Source organism: Lepeophtheirus salmonis, chromosome 2 (assembly GCF_016086655.4).
Source record: "Lepeophtheirus salmonis chromosome 2, UVic_Lsal_1.4, whole genome shotgun sequence".
Taxonomy (NCBI): domain Eukaryota; kingdom Metazoa; phylum Arthropoda; class Copepoda; order Siphonostomatoida; family Caligidae; genus Lepeophtheirus; species Lepeophtheirus salmonis.
In genome coordinates, this window is record NC_052132.2 from 30813740 (window position 1) to 30834015 (window position 20276).

The 20276-nt window shown below is 29.2% G+C and overlaps 1 protein-coding gene across 2 annotated transcripts in view; it reads right to left on the reverse strand.

Moving 5' to 3' along the window:
* Positions 1–20276, reverse strand: part of eag (ether a go-go) — a 126789-nt gene that overhangs the window by 38242 nt on the left and 68271 nt on the right. Inside the window, exons 4-6 of one of the 2 annotated variants that reach the window (XM_040707524.2) lie at positions 3549–3681; positions 3354–3479; positions 573–1087 (exon numbers count right to left, since the gene is read on the reverse strand). In XM_040707524.2, coding sequence (XP_040563458.1) covers positions 573–1087; positions 3354–3479; positions 3549–3681 — 774 coding nt within the window. Of the gene's footprint in view, positions 1–572; positions 1088–3335; positions 3480–3548; positions 3682–20276 lie in introns of both variants that reach the window. The other variant, XM_040707523.2, reaches the window with a different exon arrangement.

Here is a 20276-nt window from a genome sequence, read left to right on the forward strand (position 1 = left end):
AATTAAGTAATTAATAAAAGTGCGTGACTTTGGAAAGGCACGAATATAGCGTTTTTATTGGACGTCAGCAGTGTTAATATTACACATTTTGGAGGCCTCAACAACCAAGTTTTATAACAATAAAACTCTTTTCATTAATATTAAATAAAATAGTGAAATATGTTATTATATCTTTATACAGTCTTATTTCCATAGTATAGACCATAAATTAACGATTACAATAGAAAAAATAGGTTCCCTCATTCACTCTCAGAGCTTTGTTTTTAAATCTAGCCATTTCATAGGATTTTAAGTATACAAAACTTTAATCATTTTCAAGTATTACTATTTATCTTCGGTATCAAGTTGCATTTAATTAAGGTATTCTGTCTTCTTCACTATTATTAAAGTCATTTGATAAAGTTTCATCAAGATTTATAGGAAATATACCCATTTTTTCTATTAAAAACCAATACTATGATCCCCAAAAAGGCGTCACTTTCGATTATGATACAACCTATGACGTGTGTAAAAACGCTATATTGATGAAATTAATTTGAAGAGCAAAAAAGAATATGAGAATTTGAACTTACATCTTCGTCGTGATCAAAGGCATTGAAAACATCATATGGTAAACAGGAGAGAAGATCTATGACGAACCAGGATTTGAGATAGTTGAGTCGAATTACTTTTGGATCCGAGACCACCTCACCTCCAGCTCCTACGTACGTTGTGTGAAAGTTTAAAACAATGTCAATAAAAAAAATAACGTCCACTATTGAATCAACTACTAATAAAGACACATCTTCTGAGGTTTTATTCTTTAGAGCCACATTATAGGGAACCATGATGGCTGTATAAAATGTTAGAAATAGGATAATCCAGTCCCATATTGCTTTGAACGCACAGTAGTGAAGAAGGATATGAGGTGGGGTTTTGGGGGCCTCTTGTCGATATTGAGGCATGATATCTGCTCCTAAACTCATTATCTGTGTTAAATTGGATTGCTTTGCTGAATCTTTAGCAACCTGCTGAGTAATTTGAGATGCCAGGGCAGAGCGGGATCTTGTCACTGATCGAGCCAATTTAGCAAATTTGCTTAGTCCTCCTTCAAAAAATGGTTACATAAATTATGTTTTTTAAGACAATAAATATTCATGATATTTTCTTTTGAGATTGTAATGAGTAACTAAGGGCATGCATTAAAACGAGGTCTTATTGCCTGTATGTATATCATTGTAATTAAAGTTTAAAAGTAAGTGGGTAATTAAATAGGAACGATTGAAATTTCTTATAATACTCAATTTTACAAAGGGGATCTTACAGCCTTAAAAACTTCATATTTTGATACAATTAATAGGAATAGTAGTTTAACCCAATATACTCTCCCCATTATAGAAATTATCTTTATAAACACTTTGAAAACTTAATTAGATATAAAGAAAATTTATATACCTATAACATCGAGAATGATAATTAATTAATCCTCATTTATAATGTATATTATCAAATTCTGATTTTATTTTCTCTTTAAAATCATTCTTTAAAAACGACAAAATACGTGGGTTAGAATGAACCCATATTTTTTACATAAAATGTATTTTAAAAAGTGTTTATAAAAAAGTTCTACCTTCCGAAATAGGTTTACAATTTTGATTGCACAAACTATTTTATCTTTCTATCTTTCAATTGGAGAAAGTGTAATTTGAAATTCAAGGATTGCAGCTTCTTAATAATAAAATAATGAGAAAGTCTCCGCCCAGCAAAGCGAAATGATATTTTACTGTAGGCTAAGAGATACGGACTTTCACACTATGACTTTGTACAAGGTATTCATCAAAGTAAAAATATTGGCATGGCTGGCATGACATTGATACCTGAAAGAGCCTTGATACATTTCATGATGAGTATATGCCGCTAATAGTTTATAGATACACTCCAAATCATCCCCCCTGATACTCCATAAGAGACTAACTCACAACCCAAATAGATTTTTAATCTATTTTCAAGATCCTTCAAAGTGATGATTGTCCAAACAACTCGAACGGATCAAAATTCCTCACCTCCTACTTTTATAATATGTGCAAATAAAATTCAGGAATTTACATAAGAATATTGAGCATTGGAGGATTCTATCCATTGTCATAGTGACCTTATCACTACTTATGAGCTATATATTTCAAATTAATGTTATAAGTAAAAATAACAACAGTGAAAGAAATCACTTTTTGTTTACTGGTATATGATGGTTATGAATTATCAAAGGTGTGAGTGGGGGGGGGGGAGTCGATAGGTACATATATTAACTCATATAAAAAAGTTAGAGGCCATTTTGTAAGAATCCTCTAGCTCAGTGGTTTTCAGATGAGCGTACACGTACCACTTGAGTACTTCGAGCCACTCTAGTGGATACTTGATATTTTGAAAGAATATTTGAAAAGTTGTACATAACTCAGAGGCGTCTGCAGAATGTGGGCTGCAGGGGCTGTAGCCCTCCTCTCCCTCAAATTAAGGATTTTTTTGTTTTTTACTAAAAAAAAATTAATGTTTCATTTTTTTTTCATAAAAACTCAATTTTTGAAATTTAATTTCATTGTTTGTGAATGGGTATGGATTTATAAATTCTTCTCTCAAATATTTAATTTTGAAATTATTTTCGACAAATTTTAAAAATGAATTTTTTTTACAAAAATTTCATCTTTTGTGAGCAGCTGTGGATTTTAATTTTTTTTCCGAAAAAAAAAAACAACTTAATTTTTTGAGAATAGATATGGATTTTTGAAAATTTATTTTCAAAAAATTTAATTTATAGTGAATAGCTAAAGATTTTGAATTTTTTCATCAAAAAATATTAATATTTTGAAACCATTTTCCAATAAAATATTTACCTTAGCATTTCTTTTTTTTAAATTTAAAAAAAACAGGGCCCCACAATCCCCCTTCAACTTGCAGACGCTCCTGCCAATGAAGCTAAAAATGATTTGTGATAGTAAGGGGATATTTGGGTTAAATAAATATGTTACAAGTAGTACATCACTAAAAAAAGTTGAAAATATTTGCTTAAGATAGTACACCCGCAGACTTTTATGGGAAGGTATGTTTGGAGTGCTCATAAAATTTTTCATCAAGAAGTCGAGGCAGTAGGATCTCCTTTTAAGCGAAATTTTTGATAATAATAATAAAAATAATAATAAAATACCCTCTACTGTTCCCCATTCTCTTATTTTATCATAGAACTTATATAAACATGATTTGTTCATAATTCCCATATTTAAAAAGAAGGAAATAGAGTGTTTAGTAGAGGATATGAGCAGATGCAAATGTATATTAAAAAGCAAAACTAAAAAAATAATTACGATTTATATTTTCTATACCCTTATTCTCCTCCTCAATCGGTTGCTTAAGAGCGGTAATATCACGAAAGGTACAAAGAAATAAAACAACAACATCCCTCTCATTTTTAACAGGAGATACTTGAAAAATTAACCAACAAGGAGTCTCTGTAAAAAAGGAAAGATTCAAAATATTTTTTATTTATTTCAAAATGTGTCTGGGTATTTGTATCTTACTGTCTTTTTTGTAGAGAAGGATTTCAAACTGATTTTGCTGCTGTGTCTCAAGACTTTGGTCTATGAGAGCTATGGTATCGGTGTCAGTGAGTTCTCCATACATGAAAGCAACGCAGCATGACTTTTGCATCACCTAAAAGAAAAAAAATAGAGATTATAATAAATATCATTTTTTATCATTCGTCAAATGAGGAAATCTTTAGTATTAATCTCGTTACATATGAGGTAAATCAACATAAAAAGAACCTTGACCAAAAATCGAGAAAAAAAAAAAATCCTAATTTATTTTTTTCTTAATAAATACCTGTGTCGAATATTTTATAGGCATATTTGAGTAATTAACAGACTTATTATTCAAATTTATGGGATGAATTAAGATACCCAGGGATCTTTGCTATAATTTGTTACCTTTATTTAATTTTCGGAAACTTATATTAGCTCCGATATGGTCTTTCAAATAAAATCCATTAATTTATCATTATTTGATTGTGAGTATCCATTTTGTCTACTTTAACTGCAATTCAACGTTTATGTAGAAAACTTTAAAAAAAATGGAAAAAACATTTTACATTTACTCTAACTGACATATGAATCTTCTTTGAAGTCCATGTACATTATGTACATTTCTTCTCTAGCAACGACCAGGGTGCGAACCTGCGATCATTGAGTTCAAGAGAACAATTTATCCCGGGTGCGTTATACATTGAGCTACGTCGTTCCATCGTCACGTTAGTACATTAAAATTGCTATGATATCAAAAGTCCCACTCCTTATCAAGCAAGGACAAAGATACTTTTGAATCTTTAATTCCACTCTCAGTTCAACAAAGACTTAAAACTCAGTGTTACTATCTGCCATTAATGACCACATATACTCTTAGTTACACATAGATGTTATCTTCTCTAGCATGAAAGAGCAATTATAAAGGACAAAGGAAAATAAAACCAAATTGCACACTAAAAAATTCTGAGGATTTACAACTTTACTTATATACCTAAAAAACTACTTCAGAAAAATCTTAAATGACCGATTTTGCATCCAAATTATTTTTCAATGCATGTAAATAATTCGAGTTAGACGTTATATTTCCATTAGAGGAAACACCCATCTTAAGAAGGTAGATATCGGGCTATTCTTACCAGGAATCAGCAAACCTCCAAGGAGGTATATCAATCATTGGGATAGAACACCCAATGGGGGCCATCCAAAGATGCAAAAGCGCAAAAATGCAGTTGCCCGACACTCCTTCAACAATAAAGATATAATACCTACAGTAAGAAAAATTCAATCACCGATGCTTATGTACTTGAGAAAACAATTTAAAAACACAGAAAACGCAATCAACGTTTTCTCTCTTTCTTTTTTTCTAGTAATTTTAATTTTTCCAAGTCGTGGACAGTTCTGTAGGTCTCAGAGTATATATTGATTTTTTTGCAATTTCTTAGTTCAATTGTCGTAAATTTATTCATTTTAATTATAAGTAAACTAAGGATAGTTATTTTAAAATTTTTGAAGAAAAGAAGTTAGTGAGACTGAATTAAGATCCTTGTTAACATCAGCTCCCTGTTATTTAATTTTAGGATGGAGAAAACGTATTACTGCTATAGAGAAGAGAGCCTTTTTCACTTAAAATAACCTTATTGTAAGGAATATATTGTAAATTTGTACATTATTATTTTTTAGATGAAGCTGTCAGGCTGTTCTAAGTGCACACTCAAAAATGAGTCTTCAACAGACAGACGAACTATGATTTATTAATAATAAATCATATTAAACATACATACTACTGAAATATATAATATATATAAACTAAAGTGGTTTTGAGGCTTTTTATTCTCATGAAAGAAAAGTTCATACTTTTTTATTTTTTCATATTCGTATTAAGTTAAATATAAGGGCACTTAAAAAATATTTACAAAGTTTTAGGTATATTTTTTGAATGATGGTTATTTTTTAGAATAACAAAGAAGGTTGACATGTTTTGATGATATTATTAAATAGTATACATACAAAAAAATAAGTTTAAAAATGATAAAGTTGGAGTTATTCACGGTGCTTACTAATGGCTAGGAATTTGAAACCAATACTAGCAGAATTAACGTTAATAAACTTGAGACATATAGGAGGACAGTCCCAGAAGTCTCATAAGATTAAGAGAGGACGGTGGTTGTTTAAAAATATCACTGTATTAAAAAGTACACAATCTATAAAGCATAAGCTTTAAGTTTTATGCTCCACGTGTGTGTTGGCTCATAAATGGAGTGTTAATTGTAAGTCCTTGTTGGACCCAGATTAGAACTGAGGATCGACATTGGAGTAATTCTTCCATATGTTTTTTGGCCATATTATTCTCCTCCCTCGACACAGGTGATTTTATCCAATCTTAAGCTGCTCTCCTCCAAAACATTCTTCAAATTGTCAGGGTTACCATTTTTTACTTATTTTTAGTTTCTTTATTTTTAAGACACCCAAAATACACACGATTTTCATCATAAACGGTACACCTCACAATTGATATGAGCAGTTTAGATGTCATAACGTTTTAAAGGTTAGGTGGAATAAGCTTTTGGAGCAAGGAAGTAAACAGCAAATTCTCTATCTATTTAGCAAGAATATAGACAGGAATCTCTCCGATTTGATCCTCAATTCCAAAGTCAACAAGGACTTACACGCATAACTCGACAACAAATGAGTATTACTTTTCGTCATCCGTGAGAACTTACACGAGTGATGCTTTCTCATTCATAAAAAAAGAATAATAATAAGAGCATTGAAAAATAAATAACACTTTTTAGATTGTCAATTAGAAAAATATTTCACTCGCGTTAAGGTCATATTTTGTAGAACTCTAGCGTTAGTTGTATCAGTCCTTAGATAAGTTGTTTTTTATACGTATGTTCAGCATACTAGAAATATTGACTCAGAGGAAAATTGCCTGACTTGTAATGTTGTATGTATATATATGTATGCAATTAAAAACACAGCTTAACGATACAATACAAAGAAAAAAACTTTTCTTTGGTTTATGTTTAACTTTATTTGAATTCTTTATTCCTTTATTATTTTATAACCATTTTTACAAACAGGCTGAGATTGAAACACATATAATACAATACACTAAAGACCGGTCTGAGACTGTTATGATTTTTAAAGGACCGAATTATTTCGGTCCTCCCAAGGAGTTTGGTCTGAACCGGTGTAAAAGAAAAAATTGGTCTATGCCGATTCTATAGATGAAGTGTTGATGGCATCATGTACGTTTCAAAATGGGGGGCATCGACCCAAGAATTACGTTATATGATGTTCAATTTATTGCATTAGTACTACTCATGAATCAAGAGTTGCGTGAAAATTGGACCATTGATTGAGACCACAGAAACGGTACATATTTGGATCACGTATAAATTTTGCTGTAGTCTGAAAAAATCACTAAAGGTCTACACGGAAAAAAGATCCGGGCTAGGACTGAGTTTCAACAATAATGTTGGCTCAAAACATGAGGGAGTTTAGATAAGATTATGTATAATAAGTCTGTGTCGATAAAAGTTCCATAAACTGATTATAAAAGATATTGAATATGAATAAACGATCCACATAGTCCATCAATCCAATTTATTCTATGGAAAAGATGTTTTACTTTCGGGTGGAACTCTGGTCCTCCTTTAAGATTCTGAAGTTATTGTTTTTAATTCCATATATGAAATTAATTTTGGCTAGGGTAAGTGCAGTTTCCTGCACTTTTGGGAAAGTACATGATCAGATTTAAACTATCCATTATAACAATCAAGGAAATTCTCGTAATAAGGATTATAAAGAACTAGCGGTCGTAGACAGCATTGTCCTGAGTAATTAAGTATCGACTAACAGACAAACATTGCTTAAAATATATGAGATAATTTCTCAAACAAATTATCAGTGTTACTCTCCATTTTGTATGAGTATACTCACATGAAGCTACTGAATACTTAGATTTTCTCTACTCAAGAATGGAAGACGAATAATAATATTCTTTTATTTTTTTAAATACGATTTTATGAACCAGGGTGCATTACTTTAGCTGATAAAGCACTCACTGGCTCTACTCTACCTATACAAACTCGTTTTTTAACCTCGTTTTATTCAATATTAGATACATTTAACTCCAAATAGGACGGAGGTCATGTTTTTGGCTCTGTTGGTTTGTGGTCACTAGGATTACGGCAGAAGTTACAAATCAATTTGATTTAACATGGTAGGAAGATTATATATGTTCACAGTAAGAGCCATTAAATTTTGAAATGTCAAGGTAGAGCAAAACTTTAAAAATATATAATCGACCATAATTTGAGAAAATATTGAGGTAGAGAGCTCAAATTGGGGTCCATGTCTAGGTTTAATTTAGTGATTACAATTGTTTATATATGTACGTCGCTGTTGTTTTCTTTTTTTAATAAGCTTCTTGTTAAAAATGAGTCGTCACCCAAGAGAGAGATAAACTTTTTTTTCTATTTATATAGATGTGTATAATCGGAACTCAATGAATAAAAGAAGAAGAGCTTGTTTATGTCAGGTTTATGAAGCAAAAACATTACCCCTCTTTTTCTCTCTCTGTAACGATGAATATCAGGTTTCATAAATATCTATGTACATAATTATATGATTGCTTGTTATAAAATATACTTATCTCAACAAAAACAAAGCAAACAATAGCTTACATGATGATTATGCTATTGTATATAAGATACTTTATAATATGTAGAAATTGAATTTCTTGGATTTTTGTAAAGTATGGACTCAAAGTATCATTATTAACAATATTTTGTTCTCATACATAAAACCAATAATTTGTACAGGCATGGGTACCAATTAAGTATCGGTATTTGATACTTTTGACTAAAAATATAAAATCAAAATGTCGTTAAGGACAATTCACATGTACTAAAAGGGGCCTCCATAATTTATTTTGTTCGGTGTAGGAGCTAGCTAAGAAATTTGATGACTTTGTTTTCAAGTAAAAATTTTCATTTTTACCTTCTTTATAAAGATTTTTTTTTTTTTGAGTCATTAATTTGAGGGGTTAAGCCATCGGTGGGCTGTAGGATATTTGATTGAGATGTTTGAAAAGGGATAAATTTGATGATATAAAAAAAGATAATTTTCATAACAGCTTCTTTTATAATAAAAATGTTATAAACAATTTTGTTTTAATTATGGGGTCTTGTCTAAATATAATGGTTATTCTTGAAAATTTAGTCTCTTTCAAAAAATCATATAAAAAATGTTTTAAAAAAGTTTATTGTCCAATGTGGTATTTATGAAAAAAAAAAATTGCTGTCAAAAATTTTAAAAAAGCTAATTGAACGACGTAGCTCAAAAGGACAATGTGCTCGGGATATACTATTCTTTTGAACTCAATGTGCATTGTTTTACATCCCGGTTGTTCCTGGAGAAGAAATATAATTCCTGTATATGGATTTCAATGAAGATTGATTCCTAGGTCAGATAGAGTAAATGTAATACTAAAAAATTAACTTATAATTTATCAGAGAAACTCCATCTTACCATTTAAAAAAAGGACAAGAACCCTAGTCAAGGGTTTGCCCCTCCCCAAATGCAATCTTACTGAACACGATGGATAATTTCACAGCTTAAAAGATTAGAAAATTATGTTATTGACACGGAAAAAAATGATATAATGTCACTTCAAGTACTGGTTCCAATATCAATTTGATGGTGTAGTATTTCAAATGTGTCAGTATCCCGGTATACAGAACAACACTAGGGCATAGGGATGGTACTGTTTGGTACGTTTTTACCTTGGGAACTGTACGACGGTACATTTACATATTAAATATTTGGATATTATAAATATTAGTGATCTTTTTTTGTAATTTATAAATTATATAGTGAGGTAAGAATTTAACCCATAAACATCCTTTTATATAAGAAATAATTGTGATGTTTATACAAAAAAATGATAATGGCCTACAAAAACCCAATGGTATGGTAGAAGGATAATTTCAATAAATTTTTCAATTTTACCAAGTTAGCTTGTCGGTACCTCACAACTGCAGGTATATCTCGACTAAACTAAATACCTTTTTCGTCAGCTGCGATTTGTGACTGCTAATTGGTCTTGTATATTATTAAAAAATTCAGACAGTGCATCCTTCGCAAAAAAAAAAAATTCATTAAAGAATACTATAACCTGAGTATATTTTTTATCAACCATTGTTTCATAAAGAAGTTAAGAACATTGTACCAATAATTTATTGGTACAGGAACGTACTAAACGTATAAAAGACTAAACTCTAGTCCCAGCCCTACTAGTGCAACATATGATTGACTATTAAATTATACTTTTTACTCAAACATGTATATACTTTGTAGGTAGGTAATTACACTTTTGATAAACTACAAATATGTTTCTTGCATGTTCAATGTACAAACTATTCATTAAACATGCAATGATATTTGTTTTTTTTAAATTAGAAAGCGAGGGAAGGTACTTTTTTGGCCAATATGATCTCGATAATAAATTTCCTTTTTACATCCATCCTTTTTGACAGATAAAAAGGGTCATTATTTATTTGATAAAAAAAAAGTCAAATAAAACATACTTGTCAATAATTTTCCAATTCAATAGAGAAAATACCTTTTAAATATTGTTCAGCATACGAGTCTCAATTCTCATATAATTATATATTGCTTTTAGAAATGGTTCCGGATTAGTGGCGTAAAGATCGTCAAATAACACTCACACCACGAAAGGAAATTCCTAGTCACAGCACTGTTTCCCCCCCGCCCTCACCCAAAAAAAAACTTCCGACCATCTTGATAACCATACGCCATTTCATAATTTGCCACCTCCTTCACTTGCAAATACATTCAGCTGCCAGTGCTCGTTGCTATCAATTATTCACTTCAAAAAGCTGCAAAATAATAGTTTTTCCCTTCTACACTTTTAACTGTTAACTGTATACTAAGAAACGCCAAAGTATTTACTTAAATAAAAAACAATTGCACGATTATAATAAATTATGTGTACAACCTATATAAAATAATTGCTACAATATAACATTTTTTAACTATATGGCAGGACCATAAAATCCACACATTGAAAAAAAAAAGAAGAATACAAGAAACTAAAGTAGTGAAAAGTTCGTTAAATTCACTAAACCTCAAATAAATCCTAATCAATGTATTATAAAGATAAATAAATTATTAACATATAATAAGATTTAATTTTTGATGTAATAAATACAAAAAAGTATTGCCGTAAAAAGTGTAGATTCAAATGAATAAGAAGCTTTTTTTTTTAAATGTGGAATGTACAAGGTGTGTTCAAACAGTTAAATGGCATTTCAAATTTACGGCAGTGTATATTTGATATCCTAGATTTTTGTTTCTATGTAAGTTAAAAAAAAAACCATATTTTTATTGGTTAAAATTATATAATATGTTTAGTTTGTTTGTGAATCAGTAATGGTTAGAGGTATTTTGTGTGCCGCGATTTTTTGGCCAAAAACAATACCACAATCATGGCTCAGCCATCATTTTTACCGAATTGGGCCCCATGTGACTTTTTTTTTGTTCCCAAAACTGAAGAAACCTATTGCACACAGAATAGTTATGACAATTATGCCTAACAAATACGAACTAAACATATTATTTAGCTTTAAATAATAAATGTTCTTTTCGAATGTACTAACATTAAAAAAAATCTAGCTCACTAAATATGTGTTATCCACGATTTTGAAAAGTAGCCTTACTTACAATATATATATATTAACGAAGGGCTAATAGCTATTAACAGACTTGAAGTGTCTTTTGTATATAAATATGTATATAGGTACATATTTTTCAAGATCTAAAAGGCATCACGTTTAAAGAAAGAGGGATAAAGAAGTAAAATAAAGTATTTTACAACGAACATATGTACATAGTACACTCTGAAATGTATATACATACATTCATATATGTATGTATGACTTAAGTAACTTGAGTTTTTACAAGACAACTTTCTCCTCCATCTATGAAGATAAATTATACAAAAATATGTGTTTTTTTCTCATTTTCAAACAACATTCAATTTGCTTCTACATTAGTATAAATATACATGTACATGATGACAGTTTTACAAATGTATGTTTGTATAGGTTGTACAATGTACATAGTGTAGGAAATAAGAAAGTATTTGATATCATGCCAATTTTGTAGTTTTGCCCAATGATAAAGATTTTATATGGGGGTCAGGTCGGGAAACTGGCTAAACCACTCCAAGACCTGAATTTGCGTCTTTCGGAGCCACTCGTTTGTTGTCATGGCCGTATATTTTGAATCATAGTCGTGCTGAAAGACTCATTTATCAACCAACTTTCAGTGCCCTGCTCTGAGGGAAGAAAGTTATATCCCAAGATATTATGGAATAAAGAAGCATATATATTGCAGCTGCAGATTTGAAAATCCATAAAGACGTTCGATATAGTAACGGATATTATATGAGTATCATCAAAAAAAAAATTCAATTCAAAACTTTCCTTTTAAGCATGTATTATCTGATCAATAATGGTAAAAGAATAAATCATGTCTCTAGCATTAACATGAACGATGTTATGACCAATTTATCTTTAGAATATCATCACTTTCTTTTCATATTATTTATAAAATGGCCTACAGTAAAATCTGTTATTTATATGATATTTCACTAAAACAACACAACTTTCTTAAATATCAAGAGAATTTAATAAAATTTTCAGGACTTACAGACAAAGTACAGTATTTTACAAGACATGTTACTTTTAAATACCTGGGATTGAAAAACAAAAAAAAAATAAGACAAAGTACTTTCATATTGCAAAGTAATAAAGACTGAAGGTGGCAATATTTGGTTAAAATTTGTTTACTTCGCATTAACAAATTGGGTAAAAACTTCACAAGATATAGATCAATAACAGAGTTAACGTCGATTTGACTTTTTATTAGATCCATAAAATCTTATTTTGGATTTTGAAGGCTATCTTGAGGTGACTTATTTTCCAAAGAATAATGCCAATTTTTTTTACACTGGATGAAAGTTTAAGAATTTATCAATGTCAATCAGTTATGACGTCAAATTTATCCCCCCCATTTAACTAATGAAAATCCAGAGCCGTGGTTTGGATTTCAGCAATTTTTCAGCAATTGAGAATTCTTGTATGACATTGGATCTAATATTCGTAACATTAATTATAGCTATTTAACATCATTATCTATGAACTTATATGCGTTTAACTTTTTTCACAGATATTCAATTTTCAAAAAGGAATTGAAAAAGTGGTTTTTTTATATATACATATATATTAGAATTAGTTATTAATTGATTTTCATAAATTGTACTAATAAAATCTCAAAAGCTAAATTGCAATTAGTTTAAACTGATAATGTATTCTGTCAAATTATTTTTTAGCAATATATATTTTCAACAACTAAACGCACGTTCCTCACTATTCAAACACATAATAGCAACAGACTGTATTTCAAAGAAAAATTAAGAATCTCACCCCTAGAACGAAGCTAAGCTTACTATACTGCTTCTTCAGCCTGTTTGCAACCCTTACTAAAAGTAAGTTATGTTGTTTTTGAAATTTGAAAAAAAGATTTGGTTGCTTACTTTCTGTATTTTTCTTGTTGGCAATTGTTTATTAAACTATGTATATAATAGTGGATCATTATTTAATACATTTTATAAATAATCTTATCAATGAATAAGTATGAAATGACACAAGTTCTAAACTAAGGCCTTGATAGATATACACTAATATAAAAATCCAAATCTTAAGTAATACACTTCTGAATCAATAATGCGTAGAGTCAGCTACTTGAAATCATACAAAAGTTAACTCATGAAATTATATAAAAACAGTTGAAAGAGAAATATACTACATCGTGGTTTAATTCAAAAAGTTGATTCTATTAGAGGAGAAAAGAGTCAACCATAACTTTCCGAAAAGAAGGACAATTTTTCTATTATTATCCTCCGGATGGTTTTTTTTTCTGATATAATTTAAAAACTGTTGAGGTAATACATGTTGTGACATTATTATACTTTTTAATAGTAAAAAGATGCAAATGTCTATATATGGGTTAGTCCTTCGTTGCACTCAGCATCAAATGACATTGAGGGCCATTTCTTTATATATGTGGCTTTTTCTAAATTTTCTTTGGAAACATTTATTTATTGTACATAAAATTTAAGTTTATTTTATAAAAATTGGTGAACTACTATGTTGAAAAAAAAGTAATTTAGTATATTTTGCGTTATTTAAATGTTTTTTAAGAAGTGTTACAATCATTTGATTTAAGCCAAATATGTCTTAAATATCCACAATAACTTGCTGCCAACGAGAATCTAACTTCATAATCCCCTTATCATAGAAGCACATGTCCCTTTTAGCAAAATACTTGCACAACCAATTTTCACAGGGCTCTACAGAAACAAATCCCCCCACCCAAAGCTCATTGGTTATAGACAGGAACAAGTGTTTATCACTTCAACAAAGATGTATAAAGCTGGGAGTTTTCTTGATAATGTCTTGTTGTCTCCAACTCACCAATGCTGTTCAGAGTAAAGGAATTGAGACGTGGAAAAAAATTCTCGAGCCACAGTCGTGCAACACGAACCTAAAGAATATCGGTCCGTATACGTCGCAAATTTTATTTGTCACTTTCGATGTGTTTTTCCATTCAGGTAGTAAAAATATAAAATATGAAAAAAATTACATTGAGACCTTCATACTCAACGAATGATAATTTACGACTGAACCAGCCAAGGATAGTACTCTCGAAAAAACGTTTGTAGTATATACTCACACTTTTACAACATATTAGCGTTTGATTTGATGTGACCAATAATTAACAAAATATACTTATTTTTTTAAAATGTAGGAGAAATATGGAAATCCGTTTTCCCCCACCTAATGTATATTTTTCCTCAAATAAAGGTAAATAGATAATCAAAATTAACCCTTTTTGTTTAAGTTAAGTAAAAATTATACATTCTTTCCAAATTTTATTAAATATCAGTCATATTATTTGATTGTGAAAGCTACTTTTAATTTAAGTATAATTATCATTGTTTTGAACATGTACATCCTCTTTCTTTTTTTTAATACAAATTTAAATACAATTTTATTTAACTAAATTTGTTATTTTAATCCAAAATCTGTACACTTTACATCAATAATTTTAAAACAGTTCGACATTTTTTTTAATGCGTAATTGTCAAAACTTAGAAAGCGTACAGCTTCCTTTAAATATTTTTTACAACATCTAAAATTTGCAGATACTATTTGTGGACCAAAAGTAGTATTTTGAAGGCTTAAAGACCCAACATATGGAAATGTAAAAAAAAAAAACCTCCACTTTACTCTACATGTATTCATCGTAATTAGTTTATTGTAGTTGTAACACTTAGCTAAAGCTTGACTTAATCATTTTCTTTGTATTACACCATCATCTACTTACTAAAACATATACATGTATATTTATCATTAAGACATTCCTATTTGTCTTATTTTCTTGTAAAGATGAAAGGCATTAGAATAATAGTCATATTTGCAATTTTTCTCTTTGAACAACATGATATTTTATTTCATATTAGATTTTATGTTTTTTTTTTTTTTTTGCAATCTTGTATAGTCATACTTACATAATTTGGGTTCATGAAATGTAATTCATATACTTTATACATATTACCATATTTCCTTAATTGCAATTTTTAAATACAAAAAAAGTATTATACCACTTTGTGTTCACAATTACGTTCTTTGCCTAATAAATGTGTGAAGATTCTTATACATAATTAATTATCCTAATCAAAATGAAAGGGTTCTTAAATCTCAAAAATTTAAGGCATAGAACATGATATATTGAAATACTTTGTTGTTCTTAGGAAACTCCAAAATATGTATAGGTTTTCTTTCAACTAAAATTATATTTTTGGAAAACGACTTCTATAATGGAGATTCTGAAAATACCGTTCCTTGTAAAATAACTTGACCAAATTAGGAGGAGTTCATTTTTACGTGCCGAATACCCTCATTTTCTCTTATCTTATAATCAAGTAATAATGGTTTTATGGAGTTCTAATTGGCGCGGTACGATTTCCTTATGCACATGGTATATACTATCAGTGTTGTGATTATGTTTTTGTTATGAGGGAGGGGGTGGGGGTTTATGGACAAGACTATAAAAAATTTACCATTAAGCGCCGATAGTTACTATCGATATAAATAAATAAAAAATTATTTGTGGACCTGCCTCCCTCAGTGATTATGGTCCTGCTCTAAAAATGTGTACCACAGTGAAATAAAGTTTTTGTTATGCATAAATACACAAAAGCTTTTTTGCAATCCCAGCCATCACTCGTTATCTTTCAATCAGAGATATTTGTTATTGCCTTTTCATGTGCAAGTAAATGCATTTTTTTTATAATAATCATAATATCAATATTTTTTTAGATATTTTACTCCATTATGCCTTCATTTTTTTATAGATATGTATATTTATAATTATGCTTTTTATACTATATTGTATTTTTCCAATAGAAAATTCTAAGTGTGTTGAGCAGACTTCCTAAATCCATATATGTACAATGTACGCATAGAGTCTTTGCAATCAATTCAACTAAGTAATATTAATTTTATTTAGTGTAATGTTTTATCAATTAATATATGTTGTGAATTAACACAAAAAAATCTTTAACAAAGATCAAGTAAAGAATAAATGCATTCTACTTATTTTTTTAAATCCTTCATATTTACAATTAGTACAATATTTTATACACATATTTAGGTCCATTATAGGCTTTTCATTTAAATTTATATTCTAGGATGAGTTGAGATACCCAAGAAAGGGGAGTCCGCAGGGAGTGGGCTGGAAGGGCTGTAGCTCCCCCAAATTATTGACTTTTTTTCTTTTTTATCAAAAAATTTAATATTAGATTTTTTTTTCAAAAAATTTAATTCAAATTTCTTAAATTTTTTTCCTAAAAATTTAAATTGTACTAGAACCACTCTGGATTTTTTAAATTTTTCTCAGAAAAAAATTATATTTGGAGTATTATTTTCAAAAATTTGAAATTCAGTTTTTGAATTTTTTGTGAGCAGTAGTAAATTTTTGATTCATTATTTTGATTTTTTGAATTTAAAAAAATAAGTGATATTTTTTTTTTTTTCAAAAAATAAAAATAATTTTTCAATTTTTCTTTCCAAAAAGTTCAATTTTCTGCGAATAGTTATGGATTTTGTATCAGAAAAGTTGGTATTGAAATTTTTTTGGGTTATTGAGATTTTTCTTTAAAAAAATTTAATTTTTTGTGAATAGCTGTGGATATTTTTAATTTTTTGTAAACAGCTGGGGATTTTTGAACTTTTTCTCAAAAAAAAGTTTTATTTAAAAAAATTCCAAAAATTAAATATTGAAATTAAAAAATATATATATTTGAAAATAAACCGAAAAAAAGTATATATATATTCTGTATTTTTTTCTAATCCGTCAAATTTAATCATGGGTCTTAATAATCTGTCAAATTTAAAAATTTAACAATTTCTAATTATTTTATTTTGACAATGAACTTGTGCTAATTTAGGTGGCAAATTTTGTAGCACTTTAATTTAATAATTCTAATAATTTGTTGATAGAATTTAGAATAACCCGTCGAAGGCTGCAATAATATAATCCAGACACTATATTGGAAAAGATCATTCAAGCTTACTTTTATATTATTATATTTTGCACTTTTCATATGCTTATGTGTGTAGAGAGTACTCAAATAAATTAAAGTTACTGGGATGAGTTGAAATACCCAAGAATATTAGGTATGATTTTCAACCCATTTTTTGTTTTTATGAGTCTTAATTTTGCCTGATATAGTCTTTAAAATTTGACAATCTATTAATCTATTCATTCATTGTAATGATTGTTTTCGTCGAAGAATACAATAATGGGAAAAAAATATTATAGCTTGTTTTTTAGTTGACGAGCCAAATATCCAATAGTTTTATGAGCAGTAATAAATAACTACGTAGGAACGAATAGATAAAAAAGTTTAATCAGTAGATGGAAGAAAGAAAACTTCAATCGTTTTATTTTTTAGACAGTCTATGCTGTCAATCAACGATATAATATTTTTTGAAGGCACAAAGATATTTAGAAATACACGCCTAAAACAGAAAGGAAGAGAGAAAAGTGCAACAAATGTTTGCCCTTTTTTCTTTAAGATTCTTCGTGATTTTATTTAAGAAAAACAAAAATTATGTAGAGGATGAAAGTACATGTTACACTCAATAAATATATTTCTAGGTATATAACTACATATGTACATATATGAACAATCTACAGAGTGACACATATTTATAGACGATTTTTAGAACTTAAATTAAATACATATATTTATAAAAATATTTAGATTATTAGCTTTTAAATGATATATGTGTTCCTTTTGAAGTACTGATGTCAGTTCAAACACACAGCAAACACAACAAAAGATTACATTAACTGTTCCGGTAGCAACCAAATAGGGAGCTTATCGACATCGTCAAGTAAAAATCCGGACCCTCCATGTGATTCAAATCACATCAAATGAGAATATACACCTCAAGAAGTTGTCAGCCATTCGAAAAGGACTGTTAGACCTTGTTTCAATGTTCAAGGGCTGGAAGAAGCCATCTATGAATATCCAAGATGTCTGTGAGAAGAATGAAAAGTTTCGAAAACAACAATTGCACAAAGGGTAAAAGAGCTAGCTGTAAGGGTCTCAAGGGGATCCTTAAGTGTGGCAAAAAGATTGCAAATCTAACAGAAGCCAAAAGTTCTGTCTTACACTTTGCAGTAGGGAATTACTAAAAAATTAAAATACTACCTTTAAAAAAAATAGAAAACGGTTGTGTTATTTTTTTCTATTTGTTTATTATTAAATAAGTTGTCGTGATTTTATCATCTCCATAGGAAAGAAGAATTCTCGCCTATATTTGGTGTAAGTTGTTATAAAAATAAATTTATGTAGGATTATAATCTTTTCCCTGTCCTAAGGCTATTTCAATGAAGAAGGTTCTCCCCTTTATAAGAGTAATTCATTTTCTCCCTGAAAATCATAGAACAGGCAGCTGATATTAACAAGGATACCATAGGTCTCGCTCTCGAATTCTCCTCGCGGTCTTACTTTCCATAAAATAAAATCAAGTCTAGGCATAAAGAAATTAATAATTTTATATTATATGAAAAGCTGTGTGAGTGTATTTAGCGCCCTCTATGTGAGTAACATAAACCCATATTTTATATTTTATAATATTATCATTCAGGAGTTGTATTATTTTGGAGCAACATAACGGCACTCTCTCTCACTTTGTTTACAAAATAATATAAGAAAACAACTTTCATGTTCCATTGTCCGAAAGCTGTATAAAATATCTGGGGACAGCAGTATCACTGTTCACCAGAGTTTTGGAGATGGAAAGTGTATCGTTGCTAAAAGTGTTTATTCCGAATGAATGGCTCCATATATGTATGTCTTCATTTCTTAATATTAACTTTTTTATTTTAAAAGTGTAATTACAAGAGTAAATTTAAATTTTTAAGATATTACAAAAACTAGAATAAATAAAATGAACTGCCTTATATGTCCATAACTTCATATATGTACTCTTTAAATATTTCATGTAAGCGTAGCACAAACATTATTGTCCAGGATATATAAAAAGATTGCCCTTTAAAAATCATTGAATGAAATATGCAGACCATTATAAAGAAAGGCTGTTTATAAATATAAACATACTTATATATCTAACTTCCAAAAAAAGTCGATAAAAGACTAGTATTTCATCTTTAAAAAAATTTTAGAACAGAAAAAAAAAAAAGGCGATTTGCTAATCGGTTCAAAATACAAAATTCTTCTAACAAAGAGCAAATAGATGAAACAAAATAAACTCTTGTAAATCTGTAATAGTGCAGAAATAGATGGCCTCCCCTGTAAAAATTATGCCACTCCTTCATAACCTTTATTATATGTAGACCGTCAACACAGTTTTTTGTTTTTTTTTTCAAAATTGAGTGTGGATTACAATTTTATTTTTAAACGAATTATCGACAATTTCTATCAATAAATAATTATTCTTCTAAACCCTTTGATTGCACTGCAAATTGCATTTAAAGTAGCCAAATTTGATCATACAAATAAAAAAATGCTAAATTATTGACATATTATAATTAAAAGGCCATATTGGAGCGAATATAAGCCTCTTAAATCAAAGGTTACCTTTCCCACGAAATGAGACTCTCTGGTTGCAACAGCATATACTTCCTAAGCCCAATAAGATATCTCCAAAGACAGTTTTACTAAAGATAAGCTTGTTTTTGGAATGCAATACCTTAATGCTTTTATCATGGAAGTGAGGATAAACTCAAGCATTGTCTACTTAATTATTTTTTACATAACATATCTATATGTATTTTTTTTTAACTTTGTTCGTTGCATATGATTTATGTAATCGTCACTTTTGTTTGTCGTTAAACAAACTTTTTTTGTAAAATGTGTTCTTAAGCCTCTAATGACAACATCATGTACCCAAAGCGAATCATTATTCCCCTAAATTGGGAAGGAAAGAGCAGTAGGGCCCTGAAATACCAAGAGTATTGATGACAGGCCCAAGACTGATCGCTCGAGTTCCATGTGGACAACCAGGTTGATCCAGGCAATGAGGTCTAAGAATA